At 41.0% G+C, this 18,136-nt stretch overlaps 1 protein-coding gene across 1 annotated transcript in view; it reads right to left on the bottom strand.

Annotated features, from left to right (window-relative positions):
- Positions 1-18,136, bottom strand: part of CACNA1D (calcium voltage-gated channel subunit alpha1 D) — a 330,148-nt gene that overhangs the window by 228,331 nt on the left and 83,681 nt on the right. The window contains exon 3 of the mRNA XM_033925872.1: positions 7,001-7,140. Coding sequence (XP_033781763.1) covers positions 7,001-7,140 — 140 coding nt within the window. The remainder of the gene's footprint in view (positions 1-7,000; positions 7,141-18,136) is intronic.

Here is an 18,136-nt window from a genome sequence, read left to right as displayed (position 1 = left end):
GTCTTACCTGTTTGGTGGATCTGAAGGTAGGCAAATGGTGGGCCCTTTCAATTTCAAAGGGGGAGGAAAAAGTAAGAGACAATGCTCCAGGTAAAAATTCTTCCAGGAACTTATTAATATTATTTCCTTCCACCCCTTCTGGAGTCCCTAAAATATGAAAATTATTTTTCCTAGAATAATTATCCGCTGCCTCCAATTCTTTCTTCAGTCTCTTTAATGTTTTCCTATCTGCTGCTCTTAGAAAGTTGTCATCTTCAACGGCCACAATTCTTTGATCTATCCTTGAGGAACAGATGGTTAATTTCTGTGGCAGGTTTAATACTTCAGCTGGAATACCCTTTTTACAGATTCCTTATACATCCAGGGGAGGTGGAGTGGGGGGAGGGAAAGGTATTTGGGATTGCTAAAGGTATTTATATATAATATTGCAATAATATATGCATATGCAGTGTAATAGTTATGTGAGGAAGGGAGGGAGAAAAGGATTGGTAATGCATTAATTTTGTGTATTTTAAGTATGTTATGTATAATGCTCATGTTTAATAATAGTTGTATTGCACTGTCAGCTATAGAAGATTGTATGATATCTTTCAAGTTAAAATTGAATGCTCAAAAACTAATTTTTTTTTTGCAATTACAACTAAGCTTACCCAGGATTGCCTCCATTTGAATGGCATGGTATATGCTATACAACCTAAGTTAAAACTCTTGGTAGTGGGTCTAAACTGAACTTTAACGATGGAGAATCAAGTAAATGTTGTGGTTTGTAAACGTTTTTTTTAAATTTTATGGAAATTGTATTTGGATAAATTTGTTTTTCAACTCCTTGTACAGTCATTAGTACTGACTGTACTTGACAACTATAATATTGGGCTCCTTTTACGAAACCACGTTAGCGGTTTAATGCGCATAATAGCGCACGCTAATTTGCCGGCCGCGCTAGCTGCTGAGCAAGCGGCCGTTTTTCGGCTAGCGCTGGGGTTAGGGCGTACTAAAAAGGTGCGTGCGCTAACGCGGCTTCGTAATTGGAGCCCATAGTTATTTTGCAGGCTGTAAGAAGCATTTCAGAAGGCTTGCTTTGATTCAGAATACAGCAGTACGTGTGATTTTCAATTTGAGTAGCACTGACCATGTAACGTTTTACTTTTGTGAATTACGTTGGCTCCCAGTGGAAGTGCGGGTCATCTTTACATTTGCTTGTTTCTGTTATAAAGTGCTGTATGGTTTGTTACCAAATTATTTAATGGATCTTTTTTTAAAAAAAAAAATTTCAGCATATTTGCATAATTTGCATATTTGCATAATTTCAGCAAATTTGCATAATTTGTTTTGTTTTTTCACATTTCTTTCATCCAAAGGTTGTGTTTATAAAACACATCTGAGGCCTGCTGGGAGCCAGAATTTCATCATTAATACTTAACTTTGTTTCTTATTTACAATTTCAGAAAGTTATTGAAGATTTATTTGGTTCAAAAGTTTCTTGTGATGGGATGATAGTTGGTTGCTATGATTTATTATTTTTTGGTTATATGATTTTGTAATTCACTATGTCTGTATAGTTTCTTGCGTTTTTTTTTACCCGTTGCAATGTTTTATGGGATAAAAATAAAGTGCTATGTCATGTTCTGACCCAGTATGATTGGTCTTATGTACCTGATTACTATTCATTGTATTGTAATCTGCTTTGGGTGAATCTCTTCATGAAAAGGTGGTTAATAAATCCCCACAAATAAATACGTGCGAGGAAATATTGCTTATTCGGTGAACTATATAATTAACTTTGCTTCTGCTAAATGCTTATCTACTTAGTAAACCTCTAGTCTGGAGCACAAAAAGAAACAAAGAATTTTAGGTTTATTGCTGCTAAGACATAAGCTGAGTATTTTACTTTGAGAAAAAATGAACATGCCAGTTCCATTTCATTAGCTCTAGTTAAACAGAAAGCAGTTTCAGGAATCCAATTATGGTTATCTCTTATTCTCTGAACACAAATATCTTTTAATTAAAAGAAGGTCCCTCAAGTATCTGAACACATGATTGGAATACCGGCTTAAGAACTGAACATTTAGAAGGTTCTGCTTTTGCCACATCTGTTCAGTATATCAAAATGAATACATGGAAAGTGAAGATAATTTCAATCAACAACTCTGTGTACTATTACAGTTACACCTGCCTAAATCAATCCATAGAGCTTGCTTTACGCAACTTACAACTGAAAGAAAATTTTCTGTATTGTTATAACAAAAACAATATAAATAAAGATATAAACCATTTCTTATCAATGCATGTCATATAATGCATTTTAAAATACCAAGTATCACAAAGAGAGAGAGAATATAAGCAGCTTCTTGGGAATGCTAGGTTGTGAAAAACAAGAGGTGGTACCTATTGAGAGTAAGTAGTGGTATGGCCTATTGATGTCATAATTGACTGATCTCTACCTTTAAGAGTGAGCTCTGCTGACGTAAATTACTGTAGGCATGTGACTATAGAGGAAAGCTCTTTTGGAACCCCTGACGAGAACTGAGGATTTTGGAAAAACATTTCTTGTGCAACTCCTTGGATATTTAATTCCTATTTTTGATTTGTATCTATGGATGTAATGATTTTGTATTTTATTTATATATTTTATATATGTATTTTATGTATGTATTTTATATATGTATTTTATATATGATTTTGTATTTTATATATGTATAATAATACATATATAAAATACAGGGAAGAGGCAGGAGGGAAATGCTAGTTGCTCAGAGGCTGTGCCCATGCACAGAGCCTGGGAGCTACAGGGAAATTAAAAAGATAAGAGACAGAGAGTCTGAGCAGGAAGCTTCGGGGAAGCTGCATTTAATAGCAGCTGTCTCATTAAAAGCCCCAGGACTGTTATTCTGAGCTAGAGGAGAGCAGAGAGATTAAGGAAGCACAAGTAGTTGGTGAGGAAATGGTGTGTAGCTGCCAAGTGAAAATTTGCATGTCAGCTCTGCAGTGTGTGTGATATAGAAGGAGTGAATATTTTTGAAATTTCCTATAAATGTTCAATTTCATGAGAAACGCTGCAAATTAAACCTACTTATGGGTTGTTGAGATGAGGTGTATAATGAGAAGGTTGTGAAGGAGGATACAGATGAGTTTATGTGCATTGTGAGTTAAGAACTTATCTGATACCTGCTGTTTCTCATGATTTATTGAGATTTCTAAATTAGGTTTGGAGTTATATTTCAAAGGAAAACTGATAAGAACTTTTAAAATGTGTTTCAAAATTTAAACTGGATTTTTGTGACTCCTGTTACTAAAAAGAAGTATTAAGTACTGGGAAATAGAGAGTTTTAATCCCTTCACTGTGTAAGACCATTGATTCAACTCAGATTGCCTAATAGTATGAGTGTTTAAAGCAAATGTTTTGTATTTAATTTAATATTCAACTGTTTTTCTGCTGCACTGCTGGAGTGCATTCCTGCAGTATTTTCAGATTAAGAATCTGCTAAGGTCTTAACCAGTATACAGTTGTATGAATCTTGGAGAATCCAAGACTATTTTTGAAAGCTAAATTTCTTTTAAGAACTGAAGGTCTAAAGCCTTAAGAGTGATCTCATGTCTTAGAATTTTAAGACGTTCTGTGGTGCAGAGCTGCTTCCAGTCAGTATTCCTGACTGATATACTAGCAGGCTCTGTGTGAGACTGTGAGGTAATTACTGAAGAGTTTCATTATTTCTGAATCAAAATTCTTGGATATAAAGATAAAGCTGAGGTGGCTCAGAAAATATATGAATGTGTGTGCTGAAACTCTGTGAGCAAATTTGATATCAGAAACATTTTTTTAGTCTTCTTGGGAGGATCAGTTTAGGAATTAAAGAATTATCTGTTCTTTTGTACATTTAGTTAGAAATACATGGTCTTAGCCTAAGAGGATACTGACTTTAGCCTGCATTTATCCAGGGAGGTTAGGGTTTTGCTTTCTTTCATTTGTTTACAGATAGGATAGTAGCAAACATCTGGATCTCCAGAAGAGCTGCTGGTTCCAGACAGGTGGTAGGACTCAACGGTACCCAATGGTGGTTTTTAACCAATGATTATTGTCAACTCATATTAAGCAGTTCTTTATAGTTATTAAACTGAACAAGTGGACTTAAGCTTGAGTGTCTGAGGTTTTTCCACTACCATTTAAATACTGACTGAAGATTTTTTGAAAATAATTATCTGTTGAAAACAAGTATGCTATGAACTTTGTCATTTGATATAAATTTTTGTATGTGACATTTTACTCCACGTTTTTTAGTCCTGCACCATATGTAGTATATTTATCATGGAACCCTTTTACTAAAGTATGTAAAACCTGGGCTTAGGCTCCTTTTACAAAGCCGCGTTAGCAGTTTAATGCGCATAATAGCGCGCGCTAAACTGCCGTCGCAGTAGACGCTAACGCCAGCATAGTTCTAGCTACGTAGTGCAGGTTTAGCGCATGCTAAAAAGCTGCGTGCGCTAAAACCGCTAATGCAGCTTCGTAAAAGGAGCCTTTAGTGCATTCTAACAAGTGACTTTCCCATGCACCAATCCCAGATTTAAATACAGAACCTTTCAAGGCCTTTTGAGGGGGGGTAATTTTTTTTTTTTTTTGCAGGTCTTGTGCTAATGTTCTCATAGGCATGAAGAGCTTGCAAAAAAAAAATTTTTTAACTTTATTTAGTTTTTAATGCCAACAAAAAGTGCAATACAATTTATATACAAAATTTAATATGGGGGGGGGAGGGATTTACCATCTCCTAATATGGAGATGTTAAGTGCTCCTGCATTAGCTCTGTGCTATTCAGTTAGCACATGCTAATACTAATGACTTATCTGGATAATGTAGGAATGCCCATTATCCACCCATAAACACCCCCTCTGAGCGGAGGAGTGGCCTAGTGATTAGAGCAGTTGCCTCAGCATCCTGAGCTTGTGAGATTGATTCACACTGCAGCTCTTTGTGACTCTTGGCAAGTCACTTAACTTACCTGTTTAAAATATGTAAACTGCTTTGATTATGAAAACCACACAGAAAAGTGGTATATAAAGCCCATCCCCTTTACCCTTTAATACAGGGATCTCAAAGTCCCTCCTTGAGGGCCGCAATCCAGTCGGGTTTTCAGGATTTCCCCAATGAATATGCATGAGATCTATGTGCATGCACTGCTTTCAATGCATATTCATTGGGGAAATCCTGAAAACCCGACTGGGTTGCGGCCCTCAAGGAGGGACTTTGAGATCCCTGCTTTAATACAAGGGTTACCATATGCAATTAGGCAAAATACAGTGGTGCCTCGCATAACGGACGCCTCGCACAGCGAACGCTGCGCACAACGAACTTCAGGTCTTGCTTCCCACAACGAACTTCGTTTCACACAACGAAGTCGCCCGAGCTGCATCGCTTAACTGCCCTCTCTCCGCCTGGCTCCCTGTGCAGTGGCGCTACATATTTTAAACCCCCCTGCCGCCGCTGCTGCATATTTTTAAGCCTCTGCCGCCACCGCATATTTTTAAACCTCCCCCCGCCGCCACATATTTTTTTAAAAAAGCCACCACTGCTGCAACTTTAATCTCACCCGCTCACTCGAACTGGTGGTCTAGCAAATTTCCCAGCCAGAAGCGCAGACAGAGATCAAGAGCAAGCCTTCTGTGCTACTGCCTGGGCCTGCGCTGATCTCTGAATGGCTGCAGTCAGCTCTCGCGGGACTCACAAGAACTAACTGCAGCCAGCTCTCGCGGGACTCACAAGAACTAACTGCAGCCATTCGGAGATCGGCATGGGCCCACACAGGCGTGCAGAGGAATTGCTCCTGATCTCTGCGCTTCTGGCCTGTACGCCACTGGCTGGGAAAGATGGAAGGAATTAAAAAAGGTACTGGGGAGTATGTGGGGGGTGATTATAATACACAGCAAGGATCAACAAAACCCCTGTCTCCCCTCCCCTTCACATATATCCCCTCTATATCATGCTAACAGCTCTAACAAGATAAATTTATCTTTTTTTATGTCATCTTAGCATATTTTATGCTACAGAACGAATTATTTTTTTTAACATGTATTGTTATGGGAAAACGCGTTTCACATAACGAACTTTTCGCATAACAAACTTGCTCCTGGAACGAATTAAGTTCGTTGTGTGAGGCACCACTGTACCACAAAGTGCTTGAACATATTTCTGGGGTAGCCTGTTTGTGTCCACCGACTGCATTTTAAGGGCTTAACACCCTTTAGTCAAAGGGCCCCTATGCTAATTAGCCCTTCATTAAAACAAACTGAAAAGCATACATTTCAGTATTTTAAATCAGGGCTGTGGAGACGGTAGATAAATGTTCCGACTCCGACTCCTCAGTTTTTTTGTACTTCTGACTCCGACTCTGACTCCCCGACTCCGACTCCGGTAAACAAACGACCCCGCGCGTAAAAAGATGTTGTGCGGTATGGTGGGAGAGCTTGGTTGGATGAATTTTTCGAGTCTACATCAGGTGATTTCTACCAACGAGGTATTGAAAACCTTGTTGAACGTTGGAAATAAGTTGTAAACAACAAGGGAGAATACATTGGTGCTCCGAATTGTGCGTTGCTTGCCATATAGTGAAGCACGTGTTCGTTTTGCGGTTACGTGAGGCACTGCACGCATTGGTCTTTGTTCTTACAGTAGAGAAGTCATTAATTATAACTTTTTGTGAATTGGGACATTTAAACTTGCTTTTTTTTAAAATTCCAATCTAAATTTAGTCGGAGTTGGAGTCGGTGCATTGTTTGGCAACTCCGACTCCGACTCCAGGTACCCGAAATTTCCTCCGACTCCGACTCCTCGACTCCGACTCCAAAGCACTGTTTTAAATTAGCTGACCTAAATGAACTGCATAAGCCATATTATGCTGCCATTCTACAAAAACAAGCAAACTTATCTAAAAAAAAAAACCCAAACAAAACTATTCAAAATGGCAAATGGTTGAGAGCTCATCATCCAATCTGCAAGTAGAAAATGACTTACCCTACTATTACAATTATAAAATCCAGTAAATTCCATCCATTTCGTACATATGCATTGGGATGCATTAATAATCCATAAGCTATAATCTTCAAAAATGTTTCAATTGTAAAAATGATCAGGAAGGCATATTCTACTTTTTCCTACAAAAAAGAAAAATAAGGCAGCATTAGAACACAAAGACAAATAATTTATCTTTCCTTAATCAGAATGTACCAAAAATGGTTGATGGTGCCACATTAGTTTAGAGTTACTCCCCCCCCCCCCACACACACACACACTTTTTTTTCCAAAACCATGGCATGGTTTTTAGCACCAGCCGTGACCATAACAGCTCTGATGCTCCTAGGAATTCTATGAGGGGGGGTTACGTAGACATTTTTTTTACTTTGGCGAATACACTCTGGCATAATAACAGTTCGTCTCAATTGCCTTTCTGAGTCAGCTGTGTTTATAATGGTCACAGTTCTCCATATCCAGAATGAACGATATGAACCAGTCTTAGTTTTACCCCCAATAAAATGCAAACAGTTGTATGCCCTAAGAAAAGCAGGGTTATATCTGCCTCCATGCATAGAGAATAAAGTCAGAATGGGCTCCGCTTCTCTCCCTGGACATGGAACTGACCACCCTACTAACACTGAAAAGCAACTTGATTTGTAAATTAAATGCGTGAGCAGAGAAACTAGAAAATGTCATCTAGAGTAGAAGAAAAAAAAAAATCATGCCCCGTGAGTAAATTAGTACAGCATGCTAGCTTGCCAAAACATCTCATTTCTGGCAGAACAAAAGTGGAATTCACTATTGTCACAGCATGTACCCAACTGAGTCTAAGTGCTGGTACCTTTCTGTGGTATGTTTGTTTACCCTGTGGAATGGAAGTTTAAGTCAATTTATATTTTGCCTTTTTCACAGAACGCCTTGTGAGGAAGAAGAAAAAATTGTGCATAATTATTATTTAATCATTACCCATGCTATGCGATGTTCTTCCTGGAGTCACAGAAAAGAAAGGAAAATAGCCTCAACCAGACGGTTAACTAAAAGCAATTACAATTTGAAAACACAATCCTACATTGAATTAACAGCATTACAACAGCTAGTAGACATGTCAGTGCCAAGCAACCTATTCTGTACAATGAATAGGAACCCAGAATATCCTCAAGTGATAAGCAATATCATCGGAAAATATGGCAGAAAAGTATAGAAATACTTCTAATTGTGTTGGGTGACACTGGCCTGATTTGAAAGAACTCTGAAGCATATCTAGACATGTTATCTACACAGATTAAATCCTAGGAACTCCAGAAGGAAACCCAGCTGAGGAATTGCATAGAGTTGCTTCTGGCATTTCTGAAGAGACACATTCCAGAGAGAAAGATCACAGTGAATTAAGTCACTTCATGATATGATTATTTTAACTGCCAACTGGACTAGAAAAACATTTTTGCTACGTAGTGCTGTTTCTTTCTCCTAATGCATAACAATTGCTGCAGATTGGTTAAAGGTTTCAGGCGTTGGCAGCTAGCTCAATATTTTCCTGCCAGATTGAGCTAGTCCTGGTTTTTACCATATTGCATCTATAGATTTGTAGTTCTAGAGCAGGGGTTCTCAACCAAGTCCTTGGGACACTCAGATTTCCAGAACATCCACAATGAATATGCATGAAAGAAATCTGCATGCAATGGAGGTAGTGCATGTAAATTGTCATGCATATTCATTAAAGGTACACTGAAAACCTGAATGGCTAGGTGTGTCCTGAGGACTGAGTCAAGAACCCCTTTTTTAGAGTAAGCGGATCATGGGATAAAGCAGAAAGAGCACAGACTCTGGAGCACCACACAAAACTGTTTCTAGCAGTAAAAAAAAAAATTTAAAAAAATCACAGGTACCTGATGGGATCCCAAAAAAGTAGCGAGATTCTATGCTACTCAACAACCTCTGGGATAAGCAATGGCTTTCTCCAGGTATACAAAGTATGAAGTTTGACCAAATGTTTTTAATCCCATTTATGTTAATTGCTTTTATAACATCCTCCAACAACAAATTCCAGAATTTAATTATGCATTGAGTAAAAAATATTTTCTTCAATTAGTTTCAAAACATGCTACTTAGAAACTTAATGGAGTATTTGCTCCACACACCTATATCTAACCATTCTCCCCTTCTTTTCCTTTCCCATCGGCAGCATCTTTTTCCCTCCCTTCCCACACCCCCACTCGTGCATCTCTTTCCCTCCCTTCCCAACCACCCACCCCGTACATCTATCCTTCTCTGCCTCCCCAACCCCCAGCCCGTGTGCATCTATCTTTCCCTATCTTCCCAACCTCCTCCCAAGCCCATGCATCTGTCCTCCCCTGACTTCTCAATCCCCTCAAAGCCCATGCAGCATCTGTCCTTCCCACCCCTCCCCCCCAGCCCATGCATCATCTGTCCTTCCCTGCCTTCTCTCCCCCAGCAGGATCCTGTGGCATGACCTCTCTCTCCAGCTCCAGACTCCCACACCTACCTCTTCTCCAGCCACTGTAATTTTAAATTTTTGGACAGCCAGCAGCGGCAACAAGGTGAACCTGCTGCCATCAACCTGCTCTGGAAACCTTTATTCTGCAGCATCCCACTTAAATGGGAACAGGAAGTTGCTGCAGAATGAAGGCTTCTGGGGCAGGCAGACAGCAGCAGGCTCACCTCGCTGCTGCTGCTGGCTGCCCGAAGATTTTAAATTACAGCGGCCAGAGAGGAGGTAGGTGGAGGAGTTGAGAGAGCTATAACTGACTCTTCTGACTCCAACCACTAATTTTGGGGGGACTATGGCCCCTATGGCCCCCCTGTTCCAACACCTATGGATATCCATAAATCACCGACTGAACAGAGTTGTTTTATTTTTAAAGTAATGTAATGAATATGTGTATATAACCATGTATGTTTGTTGTGTTCTTTCCTATCTGAAATTGGCTTTCCTTTCTGTTTTTATGTTTTGTTTAGAAAGTAAACTGCCCAGATCTGCCAGTCAGTATTGGCGGGTATAACAAGCTCAATACACAAACATGTCAATGAGACTTTCTAGAAGACCCCAAACAGAAAAATGGCATTAGGAACTAGCTGAATGATAGAAGAAAGAGAAGTTGGTAAATAGAGTTCTTTCCACAAAGAAGAGGGTAAAGAGAAATATAACACAAGGGTCAGCTGTGGGACCAGTTCTATTCAATGATTTCAAATGCAGCATTAAGTAGAGCTGGAAGGGAAGCTCTTTTTTTTACCCAGATGTCAATAGAATCAGTATTACAGAGTAGGTGGGGGGAGTGAAAAAATTGGATTGTATAAATGATTATATGTACTACTTATCACAATGTATATAAGCAATTTACATAAAAATAATTATACAAATATAAAAAAAAATAATAATAATTATACAAATTCAACAATAACTACTTAAAATATATATATATATATATAATTTTTTAATTTATTTATTTTTTTTGTTTAAAGTAGTAATTGTTGAATTTATATAATTATTTTTATGCAAACTGCTTATATACACGAGGACAAATCAAAAATTAAAGGCAATTGTTTAATTAGATAATAACCAGAACAGAGCTAGCAAAATGCAACATATGTATTCGTACATTGCCTGTTGGATAGTTTGTCCATGTACAATGCAGTGCTCGGCCTTAAGTCATGTGGCAGCCACAAGGGCAGAAACATGGACGCTCCATTGCAAGATTGTACCATCAAAGAACAACATGCAGTAGTGCGCTTTCTTTGGGAAGAGGGAGTGAAATCTGTGGAAATTCACCATCGGATATTGACTCAGTAGGGACATCGCACCAGGGGAGATATGATTCAGACGTTCAAATACTTGAAGGGTATTAACGTAGAACAAAATCTTTTCCAGAGAAAGGAAAATGGTAAAACCAGAGGACATAATTTGAGGTTGAGGGGTGGTAGATTCAGGGGCAATATTAGGAAATTCTACTTTATGGAGAGGGTAGTGGATGCCTGGAATGCGCTCCCGAGAGAGGTGGTGGAGAGTAAAACGATGACTGAGTTCAAAGAAGCGTGGGATGAACACAGAAGATTTAGAATCAGAAAATAATATTAAATATTGAACTAGGTCAGTACTGGGCAGACTTGCATGGTCTGTGTCTGTGTATGGCCGTTTGGTGGAGGATGGGCAGGGGAGGGCTTCAATGGCTGGGAGGGTGTAGATGGGCTGGAGTAAGTCTTAACAGAGATTTCGGCAGTTGGAACCCAAGCACAGTACCGGGTAGAGCTTTGGATTCTTGCCCAGAAATAGCTAAGAAGAAAAAATTAAAAAATTTAAATTGAATCAGGTTGGGCAGACTGGATGGACCATTCGGGTCTTTATCTGCCGTCATTTACTATGAATCAATGAAAGGGTAAAAAGGTTAAAAGCTGGAAGAACAGGTGTGATCGACGAAGGTTGTTCTGGTCACCCATCAACATCACGCACACAAAAGCACATTGACAGGGTGGATGCCTTGATTAGAGAAGGCCGACAGATAACGCTGTCTCAAATGGCTGCAAATTTGGATATCAGCAATGGATCTACATTTGCTATAATGCATGATGACTTGGGATACAGGGAAGTCTGCGCATGATGGGTTCCCAATCAGCTTACTGATCTGCACAAGGAACAGCTTGTGGAGGTTGCAACCCAGTTCCTGAGATGGTATGAAGATCTGAGTATTCTGCAGAGAATTGTCACCGGCAACGAGACATGGATGCATCACTGTGACCCAGAAAGCAAAAGACAAAGCATGATGAAGTAAAGGAAGCGGTACTCATCTGGCTTTGGGAGCAACCGAAAAACTTCTTCACTGCAGGAATTCAGAAGCTAGTTGAATGATACAGCAAATGTGTCATCTTGCATGGGGACTATATGAAAAAGTGATATGTTCAATTGCTCAATTGCTCACAGTTCTATTAAAACCATAACATGTATTTTGCCTGTACTTTTTTGATTTACCCTCGTATATATATATATATATATATATATACTAGTGTTTAAGCCCGTTACATTAACGGGTGCTAGTAAAGCCTCCTTCCCTCACATGTCCCCTATTTTCAGCCCCAGATCCAAACCCATTTTTACCCCCACCCAGCCCCTTCTCCCATCTTTTCATCAGGAAGGAGCAAAACCAGTTCAAAACTGTTCCACCCAACCCATCCAGTGTTTAACTTCAAAGAAAAGCGCTGTTGCTGGCCTTAGCGTCTTCTGTCCACTGCGGCCAGACCTAGTGGAAACAGGAAGCTGTCAGAGAGCGGGCCACAGTGGAGAGAAGATGGCACGGCACAGCGTTTTTCTTTGAAGTTAAACACAGCGGGCGGGTGAGCAGGCGAGGGGGAGAAGTAGATGCCAGCAGGGGGCGTCTGTGCCCCCCTCCCCCGTTCCGATGACTATGGAGGTTTCTCTGGTGGTGAGTGAAGGCGGGAGGGGGGGAGTCGCCGGTGTGTTTCCTGCCTCCATGTTTGAAAATGGAATTTGGCACGGAGGGACATGTCACACTGTCAGGAAACACGCCGTCCTAAGTGCGCATGCACGCTTAGGATTTTATTATAGAGGATATCATTTTTTTTTCTAAAACCAATAACAAAAATCAGTTCACAATAACAAAATGAAGAAGAAAAAGTATTACTACACAATGCTTTACAAAAACCTAAACAGATTGTAATGCTACTTATAGTTGCTGATAACATGTTCCACGATGAGGGAAAATTAGCAAAAGGCTCACCTCTTAATTGAAGTCATCCTAATCGTGTGAAGTGTAGGAAGCTGAAGAAAACCAAGGCTACCCAAGGGTGGAAATGACAATTCAATGCAAAAACATACAATCATTCACCATGAAGCAGAAACCCAGACAGGCATACATGATAGGAAGTATAGATGGAGAACCATCTAACAGAAGATGGATTTTAATTTTGCTTTTAACAGTTAAAATAAACCACAGACAGCTTGAGAAAAAGCAAATTGAAGGTTATGTTCTGTGACCTCCACTCTACTTTTCTAAAGCTAAGATGGTTTCACGGTGCACTTTGATTCTACTGGGGGCAATTAACATTCTCTCGACTCAAGTGCTCATGGAGTGGAAAATATTCCGAGTGCAGAAATGAAAATGGGCCAGTGAAATGAAGTCTAGCATTATTAACAATCTAAGGTCTGAAGGATCCAGTTCTATTTCAACCTCTCACCAAGCAAAGTATGACATTGGGATGGTCCAGTGGTTCAGTCATGCAGAGGATCTGGGTTTGATTCATATGCCTGGGCTTTGCTCTATAAGTAAACTGGGACCACTGTGAAGACATCATTTCTAGCTCATGAGAGAGAGAAGGAATCCCAATCACTATGCAAAAGGGACACCTAGTATCTGGAAATATGTCTAATGTTATTGCAGCTGCAAGAATTGGCTTACGTGACGTGGGAAAGAATTCAAGACAGAAGAAAAACCAAGAATACTTCCTTGTGTGTCCTATGTCACATACGGTATATAGTGGTTTGTAAGCTCTCCTTGCCTCATTATTTATTATTGTGTATTTTCTGTTTTTCTTCCATTTTGAGGAGTATCATTCGGATTTGTTTTGTAAACCCCCCTGACATGGTTTATAATAAATATAGAGCAACTAGTCTTTAAGCCCGTTACATTAACTGGTGCTAGAATAGATCTGTCTGTCTGTGTTTCTTTATTTCTCTCTCCATGGCCGCTGTCTGTATCCTTCTGTCTCCCCACCCCCTGAGAAAAGCTGTCTGTCCCCAGGACACACCTCCCCCCCAAAGCAGCCCCCTTTCCCTCTCCCTAACTGTCTCTCCATGGTCCTCTTCTGTCTTCCCCCCCAGAGCAAAGCTGTCTGTCCCCAGCACACCTCCCCACAAAGCAGCCCCCTTTCCCTCTCCCTGTCTCTCCATGGCCCCTTCTGTCTTCCCCCTGCCCCCCCCGAGCACAGCTGTAGTTCCCAAGTACATACCCTTCCCCCCAAAGCAGCCCCCTTTCCCTCTTCCTGTCTCTCCATGGCCCCTTCTGTCTTCCCCCTACCCCCTCCGAGCACACCTGTCTGTCCCAAGCACACCCCTCCCCCTAAAGCAGCCCCCTTTCCCTTTCCCCCTGGCCCCCCCCCCTGTATTGGCCCCATTCTTACCCTCCCTCCATCCCAGCATCTTCTGGCCTGCTCCTCTTTAAAGCAGCCTGCGATCGTGGTGGACGGCTTTAGCGAACCTAGCAGGCCGCTCTCCAACTCGGTAGCACGTTCCCTCTGACGTGATCCCGTGCGTCAGAGGGAGCGTGCTACTGAGGTTGGAGAGCGGCCTGCGAGGTTCTTTAAAGCCGGCCCCGATCGCAGGCTGCTCTGATGAAGAGGATCAGCAGCTGCGGCAGCGACGAGTGAGGGCGGGAGGTGACACGGCGAGGACACGGGAAGGGAGAGAGGGCAGGCGGCGAGTGAGAGGCAGCGGCGAGTGAGGGTGGACGGTGACGCACCGAGGACAGGTTCTCCTGCTTCATGGCGGTGGGCGGGGCTGCTGGAAGACGTGTGAGTGTGGCGGCAGTGGCAACCCCGACTCCTTCTTCTAGCGAACCTCAGCAGGCCGCTTTGAAAAGGAGTGGGAGGGAGGAGTCGCTGGTGTCTCCTGCACAGTCACACACAGGCGCCGTGAGGACTGGCACAGAAGTACACCTCACGCCACCAGGAATCACAATTTTTGAAAAGCGCATGCGTGCTTAGCCTTTTATTATTATTGATTAGTTCAGATAGAAAGCCAAAGAAGCTCAAGAGAACTTTTAGGTTAAGAAAAAAGTAAACAGAACCAATAATCAAGAAAGCCCAGAGTTCAAGGAAGAGGATATTTTCATAATTTGATGGAAGCAGTAATAGAAAATAGAGAGAGAGTGAAAAAAAAATCACATCTCAGGCATCTGGAGAATAATCTTTTTCAAAAATATTTCCACGGGTAGAACAGAGCTTTATCCATAGCAGTGGCTTAGCCATGGGGGACCTCAGCCCTCTCACCTTTGTCTGCTTTCATGACTTAATAAAGCAGGCACACTTCAACCGCTAATGCTGGTTCTCTTACACATGATCAATTCAGGTCTTACGCAGGGGAGCTAGCATTAGTAGCTGAAGCACGCCTGAGTGAATTAAGCGCTGCGGCAGGCGTGACCCAGATGGCAGATGTCTTCAGTTGGTAGAGCTTACTGCCAGAAAGGTAATATTTTATTGTGGCGGGTGGCCATGGCTGTGGGGGTAAAAGAATATCAGAAACACCCTCCCCGGTCCATTTTTGTGACCCCCCCCCCCCCCCAAATAGACTTCTAGCTATGCCAGTGATCCATAGGTTGTTATAAAACCACCTGCTTGTGCAATGGAGTCAGTAAATAGCATCAGTATTGAGGAATACCACTTTAGGGTGGGGGAGCGTAAATATAATGCAGTGGTACCTCGGAATCCAAACGCCCCAGAACTCGAACGTTTTGGAATCCGAACTTTTTTTTCTGTACTACATTTTGTCTTGGAATCCGAACTCTGCTTTGGAATCCGAACACCCTGCACATTGTATGTGTGTGTTTGTGCCCCAGAATCTGAATGCTGCTTAATATTTTACCTTAAAATCCAGTGTATTTCCTGTTAAAATTTCCGTTTGTGGGACCCAGGAACGGATTAATCCAGTTTCTATTATTTTCTTTTCTTTTCTTTTTTTTAAATATCTTTATTAGCAATTGCAAAGGGAACATACAACCAGTAGCGGGAAGAAAAGAGAAAAGCTGAACAGCCAGGGAAATCAACAAGTGAAAATCACGGCAACAAATAAGGCATATTACAAAAACCCTTTAGTTGGATGTCCAACACAATTGACATTTTGAAGTACCAGAAAATCCCCAGACAAACACACGCAGACCCCAAACACCCAACCACAAATCACAACAAGCATACACCAAGCACCCCACAATCATACCCCCCAACCAACCAAACACACACACCAGTGCAACCGTTCAAGGGAGCCGAGAAGAGGGTGGGGGTTAATAGCATTTTATGTGTACTCTTGATGACTATTAAGTGATATATTTATGATCTATTTGCTATATTATATTGATGCACTTATTGTACGTTTAAAAATGAATAAAGAATTTAAAAAAATTAAAAAAAAGAATACAGCAGTAAAGCTAATTTCTCAGGCCAGGTTTTGGGGGTTTCTTTTTGAAGTTATTCCGATTCAGCTCACACCTTTTGCCCAGTTGAAACTCAAGGTGAGTTACATTCAAGTACAGAAAGTATTTCCCTTGACCACATCAACACCCCCCTTTTAAAGGAGAAGCACTGGTCACCAGTTTCATAAAGGACTGTATTAATTATCATTTTACTCAGACCTCCTCCTCTTTTAAAAAAGAAAAAAAAAAGAAATTCTGGCCTCCCTGTCTATCTGGCTAGCTTCCTAATCCTTTAATATTCCTGCTGAGACTCTATGCTCATTAGAACAAAATGTAGTGCGTTTCCATCATACGCTGCTTTTGCATCAACAGCCCCTCAATTGTGGAAGGAGCTCCCTCCTCACCTAGACAGGAGTTTTCATACAAGAAAAATGCAAGACTAACCCCCCCCCCCCCACACACACACACACACTTTTTACAAAACTGCGAGAGCGGTTTTTAGTGCCAGCTGGCATACCGTCGGGAACAGCACAGAGCATTTGGCGCACCGGCAAGGGCCAAAAACTGCTCTTGCGATTTTGTAAACAAAAAAAAAATGGGGGAGGGTAACTTAAGAATATACTATTTTTATCTGGTTTATCACAATGATACTTAGCCAGAAGAACACCCATGATGTAGAATAGGAATGGTTTGCTATTCAGCAAACGACCTCTGTCACCTCTTAGAATTATGGCCTCTGCCTTGTCACTGCATGATCAACATGTTTTGTGAAAGGCGGTCCTAATGACATGCCGGCCTAATTAATGTCTTGTTTACCAGTCTATTGGATTTTAATGATTGCAAGTTGTTTTTTCTATTTGCTGACCTGTTCACTTGTATATTTTTATGGATCTGGCAAATCGTAAATTGCTTAGACTAGAAATATGATTTGCAGTATATCAAATACATTTAAATCTCTGGAAGGTGCTGTAATTATTAAGAGTCATTGCAATGAAACAGCTGCATTGCCAACCCTTCGTTGTGTCGAAGTTTCACTCATAATTGACGGGAAAAACCTTTAAGGTAAATCTCGATGATGTATCCACACCAAATGTTATAGGGCCTGTGATGGATAATATTTACCATAGCAGTAAGCCTGAAGCTTTCAATTTGATCGCATAGGAAGTTTGTTGGCGAGTCACAGTTATCGCCTAGAGCTTTCTTTTATTGTTCAAATGAAAAAAAAAAAGTTAGCTTGCTCATTACTTTTTATTGTGTTGCTTCACTGCACCAAACTTGAAATTGCATTCAGTCTCAAGATTGATGCCAATTGATCTTCCCATGGCCCTGCGGAATGAAGCTAAAGATTCATTTGAAAATCCCCCCGGGAAAATGTTACCGTCATCTAAAGCAGAGTAATAGCTTTGCCGACAAACAGTTCAATGCTATGGTCCGCTATACTAATTCCTTTCTTGAGCCGGAGCTGCCACAAAGAATACAGTTAAATGAGTCACTAGCCACCGATTCCTACAAAGCTAGCCTCGACTGCAAAGAACAGCTAGGAGAATCTCAAAGTCATATTAAAATTACGGAGTCCAATATTCGGCCAGTGGCAATCAGTATTTTTTGACCACCACCAGCATTATCCCAGAAACTCAACGCCAGGCCATGTCTAGGCTCCAGCTGGTTAAGTGCGACATTCAGCATTTTACTGGTTATAGTGAACCACACTGTGTTTTATGCGGTTACCTTGGCTGGTTAGTGCTGAATGCTGACATTTAAGTGGCCAAGTACTGACTCCGCCCTCTGAATGTTTCCAAAGTAGCCAGTTATGCATTAACCGGATATTTTCAATGGCATTATCCAATTAAGTGCTGCTCAATTATCACTGGTTAGCACCGAATAAGCAATACTGGTACTATTCCTAACAGAAAATAACATTAGCCTCACTGGGTCAGACCGTCTAGACCGTCTAGCCCAGTTTCCTGTTTCCAACCCAGGTCACAGT

Source organism: Geotrypetes seraphini, chromosome 17, assembly GCF_902459505.1.
Source record: "Geotrypetes seraphini chromosome 17, aGeoSer1.1, whole genome shotgun sequence".
Classification (NCBI taxonomy): domain Eukaryota; kingdom Metazoa; phylum Chordata; class Amphibia; order Gymnophiona; family Dermophiidae; genus Geotrypetes; species Geotrypetes seraphini.
This window is presented reverse-complemented; position numbering and strand designations above follow the sequence as displayed.